The 20,155-nt window shown below is 34.2% G+C and overlaps 1 protein-coding gene across 4 annotated transcripts in view; it reads right to left on the reverse strand.

Moving 5' to 3' along the window:
* The window catches only part of Vps13D (vacuolar protein sorting 13D), a 561,523-nt gene that overhangs the window by 105,714 nt on the left and 435,654 nt on the right, over positions 1-20,155 (reverse strand). For all 4 annotated transcript variants that reach the window (XM_089241869.1, XM_089241867.1, XM_089241868.1 and 1 more), the window contains exons 61-63: positions 19,824-19,952; positions 8,555-8,696; positions 3,441-3,607 (exon numbers count right to left, since the gene is read on the reverse strand). In XM_089241869.1, coding sequence (XP_089097995.1) covers positions 3,441-3,607; positions 8,555-8,696; positions 19,824-19,952 — 438 coding nt within the window. The remainder of the gene's footprint in view (positions 1-3,440; positions 3,608-8,554; positions 8,697-19,823; positions 19,953-20,155) is intronic.

Genomic DNA, 20,155 nt, shown 5'->3' on the forward strand with positions numbered 1-20,155 from the left:
GTGTTAGAATTGAAAAATAAAAGTCACTGGTTTTAAAAGTCGCTGTGGTGGTCGAGTGGTTATAGTGACAGACTCGCGATGCGAGGATCTGGGTTCGAACCCCACAGTGGTGGTCGGCTGAAGTTGGTTTTCTGTGGTTCCCAACTTCAAGGCGCTAATGCGAGCCCGTTAAAAAGTCTCGCCACAGAGAGCAACAGTCCTACAACGATAAATCATTCAATCATAACACTTCACTCATAGTTAGAAAAACTAGTGGCAGATGGCAGCACTACACATAACAAGCATTACAGAGAAACAACAAAACTTCACGTCAGGTTTCACTACACGTACACGCACATTCCCGCATGTACCGATTCGTTGGGGGTGTGTGTGGGCGGGGTGCATGTGTGGTGTAGTAGTAGTAGGTAGGGCCTCCAAAAAATGGCTCGGAGATCCATGATGTTCTTAAGTCAGCCACCTCGTTGGGCAATTTGCCTGTTGTGGCGTTGTATTTGTATTTGTATATGGGACCAATGAATACAAGAATCTACTGGGATCACAGACATCATGAGTGGTCCCCGCTAAATGAAATCTGTTCTGAATAATAAATTGTTTTCTTAAATTCATTGCCATTTAGAAGACTGATATACCACCAAGGGGTGCAAAAAGCCATAAAAACAAGTGGAACTTAGTCAAACTTTATGAAACCACCACTGTTCATTCTGGGGCGTTATCAATGACCTAGTGTGGAGGTTTAAAGAGGCATTTTTTTAAACAAGATTTTCAAAAAATATTTTGCAAGGGATATTTGCTACTAAGAAAATATAATATACTGGATGGTTTTTTTTTGCTAAGATTCAAACGGCCACATTGATTACTAAATAATTAAAACAAAATATCTTCACATAAACACGTTTTTTGAGCATATTCAGCAAAAAATAAGACATTTTCAGGTGTCAAAGCTTCCAAGACAGAAAAAAAAGACTGGAATATACTGTCTGGAATAAGGAGGGAATTTTTGCCCCCAGACAGAATACGTAGAGATCATAGGCACAATCATCAGATGTGTGCTAAAGGATTGAGAATCAATTGATATTTACAGCTCAAAATGATATTCTCGCATAATACTATTTTTTGTACAAAAATTCAACACAACAACAATAAAAAGTAATTCTGTGTTTCAAACATGCTAAAATTTGAATGCCACAAAGAATAGCATGCACATGATTTTTTGAGTAGGGGAGGGATTCATCCATTTCTTCTTCCAGGAGGGAGGATGTTCAGTTCATAAAAACATGATGAACTTGGCTCTCGGCATCTCCCCCCTGCACTGCCTACGTCAAAACACGCAAATATTGGAAAGATGGTGGTTAATTGTAGAAAGACAATCTGAAAAATGCGTGCATTGAGAACTCTATTTTTGATAGAGATTAAATATAATTATCAGTGGAGAAGATTCATTTCAAATATTCGGTCTAATTAAAAAAAATATTTAATTTGTGGGAATATAAAAGATTAGGATGGCATGCAAATGTCGGAAATATTGATTCATCGAATAGATGCTAAAGGATTGAGGGACCACTTAGTACACATACTGTATATAATTCAGCATATTTAAATCAGTTTGCTCATAAATTTTGTAATTTTAGCAGAGATGCAGTTTTCTAAGTATTCTTTACAGCAAAAACATTTATCATTCAACATTTAAATGGCTGAGACAATGTAAAATGACTGCAGATCAGTGATTCTCCCATAGGAGATTCTTCTGTGATCAATGTATCACCATGGGGAGAGGTGACGTTTTTCACTACTGGTCCCAGGGACCACCACATTCTTTTTTTTCAGTGTTCCAATTATTTATAATCACTGGTCTCAGACTACCAATGATTTCGAATGTTGGCTGCAAGCCCAAACACGTTTAGCTTTGTCTGCACAGGTATATCTGTACAGCTGTGGTTCTCACACTTTTGCCCCCCCCCCCCCAACCGCAGCCCCCCTACCCAATTCATGGTTCAACTGGGGTTCCCCCCCCCAGAATAGTTTGGTAGATATTTTCCCCCAACAAAAGTACCACTTCAAAGCATAAACATGCACATAAATCAACACCTCCAGTTCACCACCGCGATGCCCCAAGGAGCTGTGACACATACTTTGAGAAACCCTTGCTGTATAGTCATAGCTGAACAGTTTAGTTTATCCACACCATTTAGTTTGTGCATCAAAATCAAAATGAAGAAACCAATTCGCTCAAGTAAAAAAAAAAATGGGTAGGAAAACTGGATAACCCCACATGTGTATAGGTATGCCTGCACAGGTGTACCATGGCTCCTACATAAGCAGATACAGGCTCTTCAAAGAGGAAGGGCCAAATTACAGAGGATGCGTATAGTGAACGGGGATCCACCCTTCCTTCCACCTGCTGTAGTAATAATAAATTTCATTGAATAGGGAGACCGATTTTTCTCTTTAGCTTTCCCCTGATCCCACCTATGATTCTCCTACACATCTGCAGGTATGCCTGCACATGTATACTGGATCGCCCTACACATGTATCTGTATGTGTGCAACAGCGTTCAAGTACGCCTGATGTGCACATGTTATGTTTTTGAAATAGCCTAGTGTCATTTATCTTCTTGAATGGAAATAATGTTGATGTATGAAATTGTTGTACCTTTCAACACGATACATGTGTGAACACTATAACATGAAAATTCAGACATTTGCTATTTTAAATTCAAAATATTGAAGTCAGATGACAGCACCTGTATATCAGAAAACAAGCATAATTCTGACATATTAGGGTGTGTACCACTTCTTTAAAGGATATTTATGCATTGCATGTATGGTTAAGTAGTAGTAAGTAGTACTTGTAGGTCTCTGTGACTAAAAAAATTGTATTAGTACCTAAAATTTTCTTTGTGTAGTTACTAAATTGCAGGCGAGAGCAGCACAAAATTTTTGGAATTTGTAGTAATTTGTATCTCCTAACATGAAAGAGGGTCACTGTGCCCTGAAAAAGTCAAAAGAAGCAATATTTTGGACCTTTTTTGTTCGGGTAAAATTTTTTTTTCACAATGTGAAAAATGTTTTCTGTCACCTAAATTATTTTGAGATTTGTCCAGCACAAGGTGCATATCAGACCAAGGTGTGCCGTATTAACAAAATTGCCAGATTACAAGAAGTAAGTGTAATCCCATTTGAATAATACAAACTTCTGCACACAGACATGAAGTGACATGTTTTTCTCTCCCATGCTCAAAGAAAACCCGCCTAAAAATGCTGAATTACTGGATGGGCCAGATTACAGCATGGTAGATTATTGAGAGTCTACACTATAAACACCAAAACACAATGAATATTCTTTCATAAATTGTAACTCTCTCGTCTGCTATAATCTAAAATAAATCAAGTTAAGCTGAAGATGTTATTACAATTACAGTAGGTGAACAGAAAAAAATTACCGCATGTTTAGGTGAAAAGATTGTACTTTGTCAATACTAAAACCACCAGACCAACAGCACTGAGACACATCTGCAATTTTCACACAAAGAAGGTTATCTTTATCAATATGAAACCAATGAAAAGGTAAGCTGCAATATGGTGTTGCTGATAAAATAGATTCCCCAACCTGGAAAATATTAGTTCATTTTATATACTTAACTACAAATACTACATGTTTCATGAAATAAAGAAAACACTATGATTAATTGAACTATAATATACAAGATGATTCAGGAAAGATGGGAAAAACTTTAAGAGGTGGTAATACAGACAAAAACAAACAATTTTCATCAAAGAATGCATGGCCTAAAATGAAATTAGGTGGTTGCCAGTGATTCCTTCCCAAACATTGTAGGAGAAGCAGTGCTGATGCGCATGTAGATTTACAGATGCCCAGACATGTTTATTGTGGGTATTAAATGCACCATCTTTCATGCGAAAGTGCAATCATTGGCAAAAAGAACAGTTGCCGCAAAATGTGGGCGTGCTGCACTCTGCTGTAGAAGCCAGCGGGAGAAGTCTACGAGACGAGCATAATCTTCTTCATTCCATGCTTAGACTCAATGAAAACGGCATGGGTGTAACCTCTCACCCTTCAGCACCTGCCATATTGTGGATTGTGGCACACCAAGGCTACAGTCAACTGCTCGTTTGCTTGTAGTTGGCTGATCTGCCACCATCTCCAAAATCTTGTCTTACACACCTGCTGTTATGGCAGTCCTTGCACAACCTGCATCAGACTGGGAAGAAAGAAAGGATCCTGTTTTGCACAGCTACCGATGCAAGCGCATAAATGTTTTAGGACTGGGCAACTGCCTGTGGGGAAAATGCTCACCGTACATTCATGCTGCCTCTGTGGTACATCCGTTTGCAGTTCCGTAAGGCTAAGCACAAATTGAACCGTGTGCAGCGTTCGTGAGTGGGCGAGACACAAGCACAATGATGTCAACATGCTCCAATGTGTAGCAAAAGATGCACATATTGGAAAGCACTTCATTCGTGAACTATGAACAGGACCCTGAGTGGACGAGCGATTTCAGAAAGAAACAATATCAGGGAGCCCAGAACCTTGACATTTGGGATGCTCCCAGAGCCTGGATATTATAAATTGGTAATTAAAGTTGGCATTAAAATGAAGCATAACATCAATTAAAATATAAAGTATGGGAATGCTGAAAAAAATCTATTAAAATACAATATATAAAAACGTGAACACAAAAATAATGAAAAAAATCAGAATTATGACAATTCAAAATTAATGAACAATTAAAAAACTATTGAAAATTCATATTTTTCTGATAAATTATGGTGGGGAACAAAATTTCTGTTGCATTTATACAAGCACTTGATCTTACCTAATTTGAGTATGCTGATTTCAGATTTTTTGAGAGCTTATTTTTCAAAATAACATTTTTAGTTTTTTCTGAATTTATTTTTTTTTTGGCACTTTACAGGAAAGAATCTGAGCTTATAATTCTTGAGTTTCTGGACTTTATGAGGGAAATCCCATTTGATGTTCCAGCAGGAATTGGAAAATGGAAGAAATTTGGAGGAAAAACAACTTTAAATGCAGGTAAAATTATTTTTCTGCATTTAATGCGGTTTTTCCATAAAATTTCCTCCGTTTTTCGAGTATCTCGGTGAATATTACACTTAGAAACGTCAAGTTTTTTTGTTGGGATCAGAAGAGACAGGGTGACATCTTTATACTTAAAAGTTAGAAGACAGGGGGACCGTATAAAAAAATTAAATTTTGTACCTCGATACCCTAGTGACATATCTGAGATGGACATGTTATTTGGATACTTTTTCTAGTTGAAAGCATGCTTCTATAACCAACGGTTCGAAAGATAAAGGGTGGCCTAAGGTCTTTATTTCAAACCCTGCATAATATCAAATTGCATAAAAACTAGAGCATGCAGAAAAAAATGGATTTCCAATTTGAGATCAGTGATCAGAAAATAACTTAGATCTCAGTTGAAAAATCTCCATGCAACAGAGAACAAAAAAATTGTTCCTCAGTTATTCCTTGATTGATGAAATATCATAATTAATGAAAATTCAGAAGTAAAGGAAAATTATTCTGTAATTAAAAACTAAAGGTGGATTTAAATATAATTAATGAAAATTGAAGATGGATAAAAATTAACACAAATTTAGGATGGATAAAAATTAATGAGAATTCAGGGTTTGCGGAAATTGAGCAATTATGAAAATTAGTAAAAATTCAGGATTTATGAAAATTAGTAAAAATTCCGGATTTATGAAAATTAATGAAAATTTAAAATTTACAGAAATTAAAAATTTAGAATGAATTGTACAATTAATAAAATTGAAAAATAATTTTAAATTATATAATAGAAATTGGAATGAATGAAAATTCCAAAATTAATTTGAAATAATCCCATAATAAATGAAAATTTGGAACTTGTGAAAAGTCAAAACAAATGGAAGAATTGATCACAATTTAAAATTAATAAATAATTCCAAAACTGCTGAAAATTCATATTTAATGAAAAATAACTAGATTAATGAAACACCAGAATTAGTGAAATTAATAATTAAATTTAAGATTTAATGAAAAATAATTCCTCCATCGATCAATGAAATATCACAATTAATGAATATTTAGAATTAAAGCCGAATTCAGAAATTTAATGAAAACTATTTCATAGGCTATACGTTACATTTACATGTATGGTGTTATTTTTCTCCCAATAAATTTCAACAGGAATGCTGTTTTAACGTTTGTGGAGCAACCGTCTTGAACGTGGTAGTGCATTTGCATTTCATGTTAGACCATGCATTCTGTGATGACAATTGTTTGTATTGGTGTGCACTATCACCTCTTAAAGTTTTTCTCATCTTTTCTGAATCACCCTGTGTAAGCCAAATCAACATTTAAGTTGAAAAAATAAATTCAAGAAAAAACTTGTCAAGTAGCAAGGCTAGTCTGACAGTACATCAGCAATGGAGGGTAAAAATGTGAGATGTGAACATGTTAAAAGAAATCAACATTTAGTAACTGTCTAGTGTCATATCGTTGTCTGCTGATATAACTTTGAACCAGGCACTACAACTAATACCTTACACATTCGTCAAGGCAACATTGCTGACAATACAAATAGCTACCAGAAATGCACACACAGATTATAGTATCATTTTTTCCCTTCTAAAGTAGCGAAATTTGCACCTACAGATTATATTACAGCAAAGAACTAGAGTAATATCTGAGAAAAGCATAAACATGAGTAAATTGTACAAACACAACCATTTTGAATGGAGCAGTTCAGTTTTGTTTTTTTTTTGACTATCCTGCCATTATGATACAAAAAAAAATTTAAAAACTTTTTCTTGTTTTTTAGAAAAATAACATTTTATCTCTACAGATCAGTAACATGTTTATCAATAATTTGAGTATATCTACAAGCTAACATTTATTTGGGAAACTTTTGTCCAATCAGAATAAATCAATCTTTCTTTTGTTCTTGAATCAGCAACTATTAGTAATAATTAGCAAATATCAATTATGCCTTTTATGAACGGTAGAAAATATTCTGATCTGCAGTTTTCTCTTGGAATATGTGGCTTGTAACCATAGGTGTACACAGGATTTTTTTTTTTTTTTTTTTTTTGGGGGGGGGGGGGAAGAGAGCGAAATAGTTTTTTTTTTTAATTTTTACTACAAAACTCTAAAATCTCAGCTCAGTCAACCCCTTTCCTTCACATATGGCAGTGGTTGTAATCAAAGTAGTGGCAACATGATCAAAAAAGCTGCAAACTATCATTTGTGATTGCATCAACAATTTCTTTTGATTACAAAAATAGATAGCATTAACCAAAGCCACTATAAGCAACGTTTTTCCTATTTTTTAGCAGCATATACCTGGCATGTACTTTGCAAAATGATAAGGATAACAATGCCCATATAGACGAAGAACAGATAGATTTATTTTGCAAAACAACACAGATGAATATAGAATGTAAGAAATACCTTGCATTCATGTTATCATACATGCAATATTAACAAAATTCATTTAAAAAATGCAAAGCCAACAGACAGTTCATCAGGGACACTTCTTACTCCTATGGGATAATTTTATTAAAAAGTAATTATTTAACCTTTTGAGGAATAAAGGAATAGGAATAGACTTTTGAGGAATTAAAATGATACTGTAACAAAGAATCTGTTGTAAATCTCTTCGACACATAGAAATAAATTCAGGAAACATTGGTGGTTCAAACTTCAAACCACTGGTCACATGAAAAATGCAAATAGTTTTGTTGGTGGTTTTATTGTGAAGCAATTTAGCTGGAAAGGCTTTATTATTAAAATTATTAAAGTGTGACATTATTTAATTTTTTAGTCATAAATTCCATTTTTTAAACTTGGAGTTTAATTTACATTTCATGAATCCCACCCTATATCGCTCGTGATAAATGCTGAAAATTTAGAAATCAAATATCTCCACAAATATTCCTTAAAAAAATCTGAATTTTTTTGCAAATGACTTCTCAGAGAAGGGTTAATATTTTACTATGTGGAAGTTTTAGCACACAGGGTTTATGTAAAAAGTTAATTTTATTATTTTTTCCCCACTGGAAAGTTTATGACATTTTAAATAACCGCACATCATTTGCAAAAAATTTGTAATACAAAGGCCACAATAGGCAAATCGCCCAACAAGGTGGTTGAAACGATTTGTTCATAAGAAATATGGATATCAAATATAACCAAAATACCCAATATAAAAGCATAACACTAAAAAAAATTAATAACATATAATACACTGCAAATAAAAAGATTATGGTTGTCTTTAGAAAAAATTCTAAAGATTTTTAAAGATTAAAAAGAAAATTTTTAAAGATTGGAAGTATGTTTCTAAGGTCAATAATTGCAGCAATATAAGGTGTGTGAAAAATTTGAGAGACACACACAGCTTGTACGTATGCTTATTTTAATAAAGTAAGTGCACTAACTTGTATTTTGTTGCATTTTTTGTAAATTATACCAAACCTGAATACAAAAAATTTAAAATAAAAATAAGATGAAGATAACAAATGCATTCAGTACCTCCATCATAGGAACTTTTTGACAAAATTCCAGTGTATGTTGACTTCTGTTATCCAACTGATAACGAGGTGTTAAGATCACAATGATGGTGTCTTCATATATCCCTTGTCCATTTGTGACATCAATGCCAATGCTATAAACCCTGAAATTATAAAAAAAAATATTGTATTCTTTCGACCATTTATAATTACACATTGTAACAACAGGTAGAAGTTATTTTGAATAGGAGTGCAAATAATTAAAATGGAAATTTCAAAATGTATATTTAAATCATTCATCATTTAAATGTATACAACTGCTCTGACATGAAATCTAATTGGATCAGCTTAAAAGTTACTTCATGAACATAAAGCAGGTAATTAAAAATAAAACTGGATTTTTTAAGGAAACAGTCAGTAGTGTAATAAAGGGATTGTTTCTTGGGGTAATACTTTTCCTCTTAGTCATTAAAAAAACATACAACACTTACAAATGGATGGAAATATTATAAGCTATGCAGATGATAATATTATAGGCACAGTGCTTTCTTATTTCTGATATAATGACCATTTAAAATTTAAATCTCAAGAAGTATAAAACTAAAAATGATACGACTACAAGTTAGCACTGGTTAAAATACAATGAATGGACTCTTAAATGAATAAAACTAAATTTATGCATTTCAAGTTGTGGCGGTTCATGGACAAAAATTCTGGGGTTGGGGGGGGGCCAAAACAAACATCTATTTTATATACCAGTAGTCAATTTTCAAAAATATGATTTTTGTAATTAATCACTTTATTAATTTATTTACTTCAATTCATTAATCAGATAATGATAATTTGTACTTTTTTAAATTATAAAACTGTACACACATACACATGCACACACACACACATATATATATATATAAACTGTATCCAAAAAAGAAATTCTTCCTCCACAAAACACACTTGATGCACAAAATAAATCTTTTCAAAATACATCTATTTTCCATTACCTGAAAATCATATTTTTTACTATACTTAAGGCGATTCTTAAACTTTTTCATCCGTGGCACCATAGATCACAAAAAAAAAACCACAAAGAACATTAAATTTGATCAGCCACTGCTGTAGCTACACCTGTGGGAGTGAGAACTATACACCATGATCCACATCCTCTCAACGTTCGAAAATTTGTATTTTTCAGTGGATGTGATAAAAAAGGTAGGCTCACAAGTTGTGTGTATTGCATACCATAACCATCACTTTTAGAAGTCACCTCGAAAAATTCCAAGTTCTTTGAATACCAGATAATGGTCGTGAAGTCTTTTGTATGCCACCTAACTCAACATCTAGCATTCAGTGGCTTGATCACGGGCCGGGGCAGCTCAAGCTCACCTGCTGCTTGGGTGCGACGCATTTTGTACCACTCCTAAGACCCTATTGCAGCGGGAGGGAGTGTCATCTCTCCCCCCCCCCCCCCGCAAAAATTGAAAAGTGTTTTTTGAAAACTAAAATATTGAAATATTTTTAAACATATATTTTTAGTAAATTTTTTTAAACTAAGAATGCTACTTTTGTGGGGCAACTTGAAATTTACATAACCCTTTTCCCTCTCTCTCTCTCTCTAATCCACTTATCGCATCCCTCCTCCAAAGGAAGGTTCTGCGTATACCCCTGCAGTGCACCACCATTGTTTTTTGAGCAAAAATGAAATTTCATTACCTGACCATAAAAGCAATAGAATATTTATTAAAATAATACTAATTTTATTTTATTTCAATTATACATTATTGTGAATGAAATAATGAAATTTACAAATGGCAATTTATTTTTTAATGGGATACTTTGCAATATGCTGCTGTTCGTCCACCCAAATTGAGTCCATTGTCCCGAAACTTACACGCCTTCATAATAAAGTATGCATAGACACTGTATGAGTTGTCCTTCAGTGATTAGCTGAACTCTATTTAATGTGAATATGACAGGTTATGATGATACACCATGTCTCAGAGTCCAAAGGGCTCTTTAAGATGCGAGAATGTTCAAGCTCTCACAACTTTACAAGCAACGAAACGATTACTTGCAAGTAACCGAATGTGGAAGGAAAATATTAAAAAAATCACGGTAGAATAGAGCAGTGATTTGAAACAAGTGAATGAAAAAACACTAGATACAGACCAAAATCATTTTCATTCAATACACAATCATAATAAAATTAAAATACCAATATAGAGTTAAAGTATAGTTTCAACAATCAAAATCTATTTTTCTTGATTTCCTTATTGCAAATTATCTTATCATTTCAAATTATTATCAAATTATTATTTATATCTATGTCATCTTCAATGCTTATTATTGCTAAATTTGAGAGAATTTTTTGTGACAAACTTGATCTTAAATAATTTTTTATAATTTTTAGCTTAGAAAATAGTCATTCTCCCTTGGGAACAGTGATAGGTAATGTTAAATAAATGCGTAAAGCAATTGATAAATTTGGAAATATGTTAATTAAGTTATTTTTAAACAAATATTTCAAAATTTTAACTGAAGATGCAGTCAATTTTATATGCGTCTGAAGAATTTCGATTTCGTTCTGTAAATCAACTGCATTTATGTCCAAATTATTAGTACTAAAATCCTTCAGTTTATTTTGTGAATTGAAGCATTGCTTTAGTTTAGCTTCTGGATTTAAGTTTGTGAATTTGCCCAAGTTCTCCAAGAAAGCAAAACAACTGTTTTGATCCTGAGGCAATTCAAACCTTTTTTCTAATTTACTAATGGTAACGTATAATAAAATGAAATTTATTTTAAAATGCAATTCCAGATTCTGTATGACATTGTCTTCATTTCCGTAATCAAACATTCGCCTCTTTTTTTCTGGGACTTACAGAAGTGCTTGCTACTGGAAAACCGATTTCACAATCTAATTCTTCTGCGATAGTTTTAGAATCGTTAAGCTTCTTCTAAGACAAATCAGTCTTATTTCTTCATAAGACAAATCAGTTCTACGTTCATTCAAAAACGCTTTCACCTCTTCTAATATTTTAACAACTCTTGATAGTATTCTACTAGATTTCTGCATACTGTAACATGACGACCTGGGATCTCTTACAAAATCTTAATGTTCATTTAATCTTGTTTAGGCCCCAGGGTTCGTTGGCTACCGGAAACCACCCGAGGCTTCCGTTGGCGATCCGGTTCGAGCCAGTTAGTTCGCTTAGTCTGACGGTCGGTGGGGGGGGGGGGTCTCCTAGCCGTACAGCAAGAATGGGGCCAGAGGTCGGGCTGCCAACGTCCCATATAAATTCCGGTTTACATCCATGCCAGAGATCCAAATAGCTCGTCTAGTTACCTTCTCTTTCTTCTAGATCACCAATTTGTTATGTTTGGTTGCCAGATTCAGTGTTATAAATTTTACAATATTTCCTTTTCTCTCATGAAATTATGTAAATTAGATGCAAGCTCAATACAGCACCTTCGACCTTGTGATTGGTTCTTTCATGGGGCATTGTGGGAACGCTCTTGCATAAAAACCAGACAGATCTACACGAACAGCACTTTCCTTCCTCCGACTAACCTTCTGTTTTCATCACTAAGGCGTCACGCCCTGTGGAGGTGTGTGCCAGATCGTCTCTCAAAACAATGAGTTAAAATTGGAAAGGTGTGCCTTTGGCACCTCACCCGTCTCATTGCCCGACTTCATGTAATAATCCAACGTCGTCATGATCCCGTTGCCTGTGGATTGGTTAGTGGCCAAACCGGCTACCCTTGGACGTTCGCCTCCAATTTCCTACACAGTAGCTGAGCTGTGGCCTCAACGTGTGTTACGAGACACCAAACCCGTCCGAACCTGGTGTCGGGGAGTCTTCTGCCGTGAAGTAGACATTTTGCCATCTCTTGTGCACGACGAGAACTAATACCTGAATACCTGGACATTGTGGTGAGACCGTTCAGTTTTATTATTTCGTTGCAATATTGAGAGAAAAGGTTAAATGTGATAATTGTTGTTAAAATGTTATACTAATAGTTGACTGAAAATTGAATAAATATTTATAGTTTAATTAAGGTCTTGTTTCATTCATTATTGTCATCCATCCAATGGTTACTGGGGTAAAAATGATAAAGAACTGGGAAATACAAGATAAACGTTACATTTAATTATGGGGGCTCAACCAATGCCAGTTCATTGATTTTGGATGACAATTTTGAAATCGCAATATCAAGTTTGTATCTTTAAACTCGAGTTTGATTTTTTGTGATCGCATTGCAAATTCATGTTTCAACGACAACAATAAAAAAAATTTCAGTATTTTTTTGTTATACTGTGATTATTTAAGTAAGTAAAGATACTTACTTTCATTAATATTCTTTCAATAGCATTATTTCAGTATCTTATAAGATTGACTCAAGCCAAAGCCAAAATGACAGAAATGACTTGGTTACAAAAACAATTTTTGGCAAAACAGTGTACTAGCAACTACAGATAATAATTTTCTGCGTTCTCCCCACAATATAAATTACATTTGTTTTGGAGTCATCCACAGTCCAATCTGTCAACTCTCTTCGACAATACACACAGCAAATTATGAAGGCATGTGAGATTTTTAAGAATGACATTCCTTCCAGACCACTTTCAAAAGCACAGTGCAAAATGTTAGAATTACGTAAGTTCCGATGTAAATGAGTCAAGGTGAAATGGATGGTTTTACTGTGTTGCCATCGCTTTTTCAAAGGAATTTCATTACATTTTACTGTTCAATACCAGTGTAATCGTTTTTGTAAAATGAAGCACTTTCATTTCTAGCTCTTTGCTGAGTATTGCATACATTATTTACCTTTGCATACCTCTGTATTCCCTAAAAGTACAAAAGACAATGGAATGCTATTGGGTAGTGTCAGAATCACCAAACCTGGAATAGGCTTATGTATCCAACTACTTTGTAATGCAAACTGTTGTTTCACCTATACACAAAATGTGCACCATAATTTTGAATGATGACTGCTAGTTACTAGACAATGAAAAGTAAATGCAAAATTATTTTTTCCATCAAGACAGAGAGTTTTAATGACTACTCTACTTGTTGAACCTTCAAACTAAGCAAATGAAAAAACTAATAAACGAAATAGCCCACATATGCCCCCCCCCCAAATAACCTTGAAAACAATGCTATTTGCTTTGGCAGAATCATTAATTTCAATCTACAACATTTGTACTATTTGGCAATATATCGATGATTCCCTGCTCAATTAAAACCAATTACACGAATATTGTAGATAGGATTTGGTAAAAAGGTAGGAAAAGTAGGACAAAAACTAGAAAATAGGACAAAAGCGAGAAAGTAGGATATTTTACCAAAAAGTAGCAAAAGTAGGACGAGTAGGATCCCTGGTTATAAAAGAGTACAGCAGATGTTTATATATATATATAAAAGCCCAGCCAAATACACACACACATACACACAAAAAAAAAACGAAGTTAGACGAAAAAAAGACAATGAAAAAATTTTAAAAATACAATATTAGAAAAGTATATACAGAGCTTCAGATTATAAGCTCAAAGAAGCATGAGAAAAATATATACAAAGTTACAGGAATATAATAATTACAGTGAATGAACAAACGGCATTGCTTTTTTAGTTCATATTGGTTTGATAGACACAAATTTCCCATTTCTTAGATATGGAAAGAACACCACCTTCCAGCACAATTTGAATGGAGCAAATGAAGGGTGATAGCACTCGAAATGCAATGATCAGTGAGTAAAAACATGCACTTTTGAAAAACTTCTTTTGGCAACCTTGAAAGAACTTGTACAATACGCTCATTTTTTGTACACTTTCCCCCTATTAATAAATCTGTTTAGTTGAATACGTTGGTAGTTTTGGTCCATTCAGGCATTCAATATGCTTTCTAAGACCCCTGACCACACTATTCTTTATTCTTCCAGTCATTTGCTCTAAATTATTATTATGTTGACTGATAATAAAAGTGGAATGAGAAAACGATAAATCCTCAACTCCTTCCAGAAAAAAATAAGGAACGTTGTGAAAATTTTCTTGGAAAATGACATAGAATTTGTATACATCCGAACAATAGGTGGCGTTATAATAGGTGTTTTACATTATTGAATAATGTGATCACATATTCCCAAGAGATCTGTATGATCTGTGCAGGGAATTAGTTAGTGTTGGTAGACATTCATGCCCGAGCCGGGATTATAAACCCTATATATGGAAGATTTGTTCATGGAAAATTTGTGGCAGTAAGCAGTGTTGGCACTACAATGGGCGGCACTATAACAGGGTTCAACTTTATATGAAATCGATTTTCTGCCTGTCTGTCTGTGTGTGTGTTCCCTATACAAATCTACAATTTTAGACCGATCATCACCAAATTTTACATATATACCAAATAGGACCTGACTTAAATGGCAGACTACTTTAAAAGTTCGTCAGAGCTGGGCAAATGCCTGAAATAGGCAAAAAAACTGTCAGGCAAACAATGGTTTCTGGCTCAACAATCAATTTCCAAACATTTACTTTGGTTACTGTGGTTCACTAGCAATGAGTTTCAGACATGTACATGCCTTTACAATGGTTTGTCACTTCTTTAGTGCTGCCAGTACGGGGATGGGGAGGGGGTGGATACCAGGCAGCACCAGGCATTATTAGATAGTTTTAAATTAAACATAGAACTTCAGAGAAATATTTGACATTAAAATTCTACACATTTATCTTTCGAGACATTTTTGACAAATAAAAACAATTTGATATATCCTTTAAATGACTTATCTTAATTTTATTTATTCAACAAATGTATCAAAAGTCACTGTAGCTTCATTATACTTATGTCAAACACAACCAGCTTTGTTGCTCTTTGATAGCTTCCATGAGTAAAACTTTATTTATTTTATCAACTATTCATTTATATTTTCCATCTTAAACTTATACAGTCTTCGAGTTTAGAATCTATCAAATTTCTATGATGAACATTTTGGGTCATCATAGTTTATAAATTTAAGTGTAATCAATTGAATAACATATGGGTGATTTTAGATGCATGAGTATTTATTGCTAGTTAAACTTATATATGATTCTGAATGCAAGAGTAAGGTAGCAAGAGTAAAATATAGTAAAGGAGTCAAAATAGAAGTAGTAAGAGAAAGGTAATGCTACCGGAACAAAGGTCTACCCATCTTAACATGATGCATTGTTTACCCTCTGAGGGTACTTCCCCCCATAACACTAGATGGCACTGCTAGTTACTTAACATATATATATATATATATATAAGTCCTGATCAATTGAATTTTTATGGAAGAACACTACAGTATGCGTGTCAATTTGTTTTGTTTCTCCATCTTCACAATATAGGTATCTCTCACTTTACTTGATTTTGATATAACATGATTTTAAAACATTGATTTCAGAAATCTCAACCTCAAAATGTGGTCTGGAATTTGATGTTAATTTTGAAAATGGGCATGCAAATTAAAATGTGACAATTAAAATAACTAAACGAGATAAATATGGGATCGAAATCTAATTCACCCCATTTCAGAAATATCAATGTCTTTTGATAACATTGACAATGCTAACAGAATTTTAACCAAAGAAAAAGATTCTAATGAAACTAGAATGGTCATATATATATTTGCGATGGATAATCAGATTTTTATCATAATTCTCTTGGTGCTGAAGTTTTCATAAGACGATGAAAAAATGCTGTTTGTGACCTGAATCTTGCTGTTTTATAGGGCCATCATGCGTCTCCAGGCAAATTGATTTTTCTGTGGCCCCTTAACTACTATAAAATGACTGTTAAAAAATGTAAGCATTTAACCTCAAAAATCAGATTGATTAACCAAATCTCATTATCATGAGGCCCCCTTTGCACTTGAGGTGCCCGGGTGGGCCCTAGTATTAAGACGGCTGTAGAGTTCTGTATGCAAATCTCCCAGTTAAAACCTTGACATAACAAAGAAAATCACAAAAACTGGAGGGTGACATTCAAAAAGAAAAAGAGAGAAAAGTGTGTGAAAACGATCAAGGAGGATCATTGTCTCCAGTGTGCGTCATTACTATAATTTTTGTGAATAAATTTCTGTGTTTAAGTTTGCTTCAATGAATGTTCATAATACGGAGAACCTAGGGTCACTACAACAGCATTGATGTTTCAATAAAAAAATTTATCAGCCAATTATCATATCAAGCTCTACAGGAAAAAAAAGATCTATATTCACCCTAGAATCAATCAGAAGTACTGAAAACATGGTCCCCACAAGGGGTGGGGTGACAAGGCTCCAGCCCTGGGGCCCGGGACAATTTTCATAATTTTTTTGCTTTTTCACGCTATAAATTCATCATAAAGGGGCCTGCAAAAGATCCCGACCTAGGGTCCTACTCCAGGATGTGGAGACCATGACTGAAAATATAAGTAAAACATATTAATTTAGTTTATTTTCATGCAGCTTAAATTCGCAAGATTTATTCTGAAGTTTCATTAATTCATTCAAAAAATATTATGTTGACGGAAGTTGGGTTGGTTTATTTTTCTGAAGAAATCCCTATTTTACCCATGCTAAATTCAACTAACTTTATGCTATCATCATTTTGCGGAACCAATTAATTGTGTAAAGCGAGGGATGCCTGTAGTACATTGAATGTGTGTATTCATATAACGATCATGGAGAACTACCAGCTTCTAAGGCTTATAAAGAATATGAGATGCTACTTATTTGTACTGTATAGGGAGAAAAGAAAATTTTGGTACCAGCTCCATGAAAGAACTGTTTTCCCTCCATGTCATGTGTATGGAGAAAAACAAGGAGTAGGAAAACCACTCATCAAGATTTAGATTACAGTATTTTGTAATTGCGATGGAGTTGTGTTTGTGAAAAACTAATTTAAAAAAAAAATCTCAATACAATAACAAAAACCTTTAAATACTTCAATTTTATTACACAAACAGTAATTTTGCTTATGAAAGAAGTGAGTGATTGACCTATTTTCTATCGCTGAATAAAGAACTTGTCTGCATTTTAAAATCAGTTGTACTCAATTTGAAATTCAAAATATACTCACATGAAAAAAAGTTGTGACACTGTTGCAGATGGTAAAATGCAGCACATACGTGTATTTGTGGAAGAAAAATATGATATATGCTGCTTAAGTGCAGTATGACAAATAATAAAAAAAGAAGAGTATGATGCCAGTGTCACGAAAAAGAAAAAGGGTATCTTAAATATGTGCCTGTGATTTGCCAGATTGAAAATTATTTCTCTTTTCAATTTTCCTACAATCAAGTCACAAGCATAATTTTCGAGCACTAAAACATGCTAATTTACTAAGAGACAATCATTGAGAACTGTTCCTTGTCTATCAGATTATCTTATATATAAATGTGAAAATATGTATATCTGTATGTATGTTCTTTATACAAATCTACAGTTTTAGACCGATCATCGCCAGATTTTGCATATACCAAACAGGACTGGGATTGAACCATAGGCTACTTTAAAAGTTCGTCAGAGCTGGGCAAATGCCCAAAATGGGCGAAAAACTGTCGGGCAACAATCACTTTCGGAACGTTTACTTTGGTTACTGTGTTGGTTCCCAACAATGCGTTTCAGACGTGTACATGCCTTTACAATAGTTTGTCAAATCTTTAATGCTGCCATTATAACAGTTTATTCATTTATAATGGTTTGTCACTTTTCCAATCCTCCCAGTAATTGAAGAAAACCCGGGAAGCGATGGTTATTTTTGCTTTCCTATAAACAGGGTGTCATGTAAGTGCAAATGCAGCCTTTATCTCATCAACCGCCCATTCTAGAGATATAGTTTCAATTTAAAAAATGATTAAAAGGCGTTTGAATGATATTCGCTGCACAAGCTTAACATATGGCATCACTAACAACCATAGGCGTAAGCAAAAATTTCTCTAGGGGGTTTCAGATTTTTTTTCCTTCTAGGGGGGTTATATATCCAAGATTATATACACTATAATCTTGGATCAGGGGGTTAGAACCCCAAAGCCCTCCCCCTCCCTTGCGTACGCCAGTGCTAACAACAGAGAACAACAACTACTACGACAAAACTGAGAAAAAAAATGTTGAATGCAAGCAGATGAATTCAATGCTTGCCTCAAATCATCAACACTCTGGCACGAAGTTAAGAAATTATCATTATCCACCAACATGCGAGTTCAACTGCAAAATGACTCAGCACTGCTATCATTTTCACATTAGTTGATCAAACTTGGCAATGGGAGAATCCCCATAGAGCCAAGCACTGGACTGATTATGTTCCCAAATGGATTTTGTCAGTTTTCAAACTCAATTCAAGAACTTGCGGACAAAGTCTTGCCAAACATTCAACAAAATCACCGAAACCATGCATGACTTTGTGTGAGAGAGCGATTCTGGCACGGAAAAATCACAGTGTGAACAAGATCAACAAAAAAAATCCTAAAAACTATTCCAGGAGACTCCACATCTTACAAATCGGTTGACATTGCCACAGACACAGCACAGATAGTTCTGTATCCTGCAGAAATTCTGAACTCTTTGGATATTCCAGGTGTGCCACCACACAACTTGACCCTCAAAGTCAGAGCACCTATAACTCTTTTAAGAAATTTGGAGACACCAAGACTCTACAATGACACCAGACTCTGCGTGAAGAAATTGCACAATTACATCATTGAAGCAACGATTCTAACTGGATTTGTGCCAAAGGAGAAGACCTCTTCATTCCACGTATCCCAATTATCACTGAAGAAATGCCATTTACTTTCAAGCAGCGATTACAGTTCCAGATTCATTTAGCTTTTGCCATGGAAATCAACAAAGCGCAAGGCCAGTCGTTAGCAGTGGCAGGTATCAACCTACTTAAGCCGTTTTTCACACGAACAGCTTTTCGTTGCCTGTTCGCGTGTTGGTAATCCTAAAAATTTGTAGGATCTACACACCATCTACACACCAGATGGAAAAAAAAATATATTGTGTATCCACAAGTGACTGCCTGAAGTTTTTAATTAAAATATTTAAAAATAAAATTTTTTTTTTACTTGATGCAGAATTTTTTTTTGATTAAGAAATAATTAATAAGCTATACATATATAAATTTTTTACGGGGCAGGCAACGTCGCCGGGCATCAGCTAGTTCTTTATAAGTATTAGAAGCTGGTTGTCCCCATGGTTTTCTGTGATCCATGCTAACCTTTCAGCTTTTTTTATACTTCAAAATGTTTTCCTAAATAAATGATAATACTAAAATAAAGTTTAATAAAAATGAAATTACCAGTCAGGTCTAGATGAATGTGTTATCACATGAAGCCTACGAAACGTAATTCCCTTTTCCAGGTGAAAACGAGCACACCATGCTGGAACACCTTGTGAATGTAAAGACTTTCCAACACGCATGCTACACCTTTTCATAGAATAAAAAATGTAAAATTAACTTATATGATAATTTTACAGAGTATACCAAAATAACACAAAACTTTTGCTATCATATTAGGTAGGGAAATTGTAATTGAATTATTGAATTTGGGTGTGAGAGGACAACTTCTAAAAAAGTTTCTCTCACAAATGTATTGCTCTCTTTCCTGTCACTCAGGTATTGGTTTCCCG

Source organism: Pholcus phalangioides, unplaced genomic scaffold (assembly GCF_987345545.1).
Source record: "Pholcus phalangioides strain wild (caught in Gottingen) unplaced genomic scaffold, Ppha-v1.0 ptg000014l_1, whole genome shotgun sequence".
NCBI lineage: Eukaryota > Metazoa > Arthropoda > Arachnida > Araneae > Pholcidae > Pholcus > Pholcus phalangioides.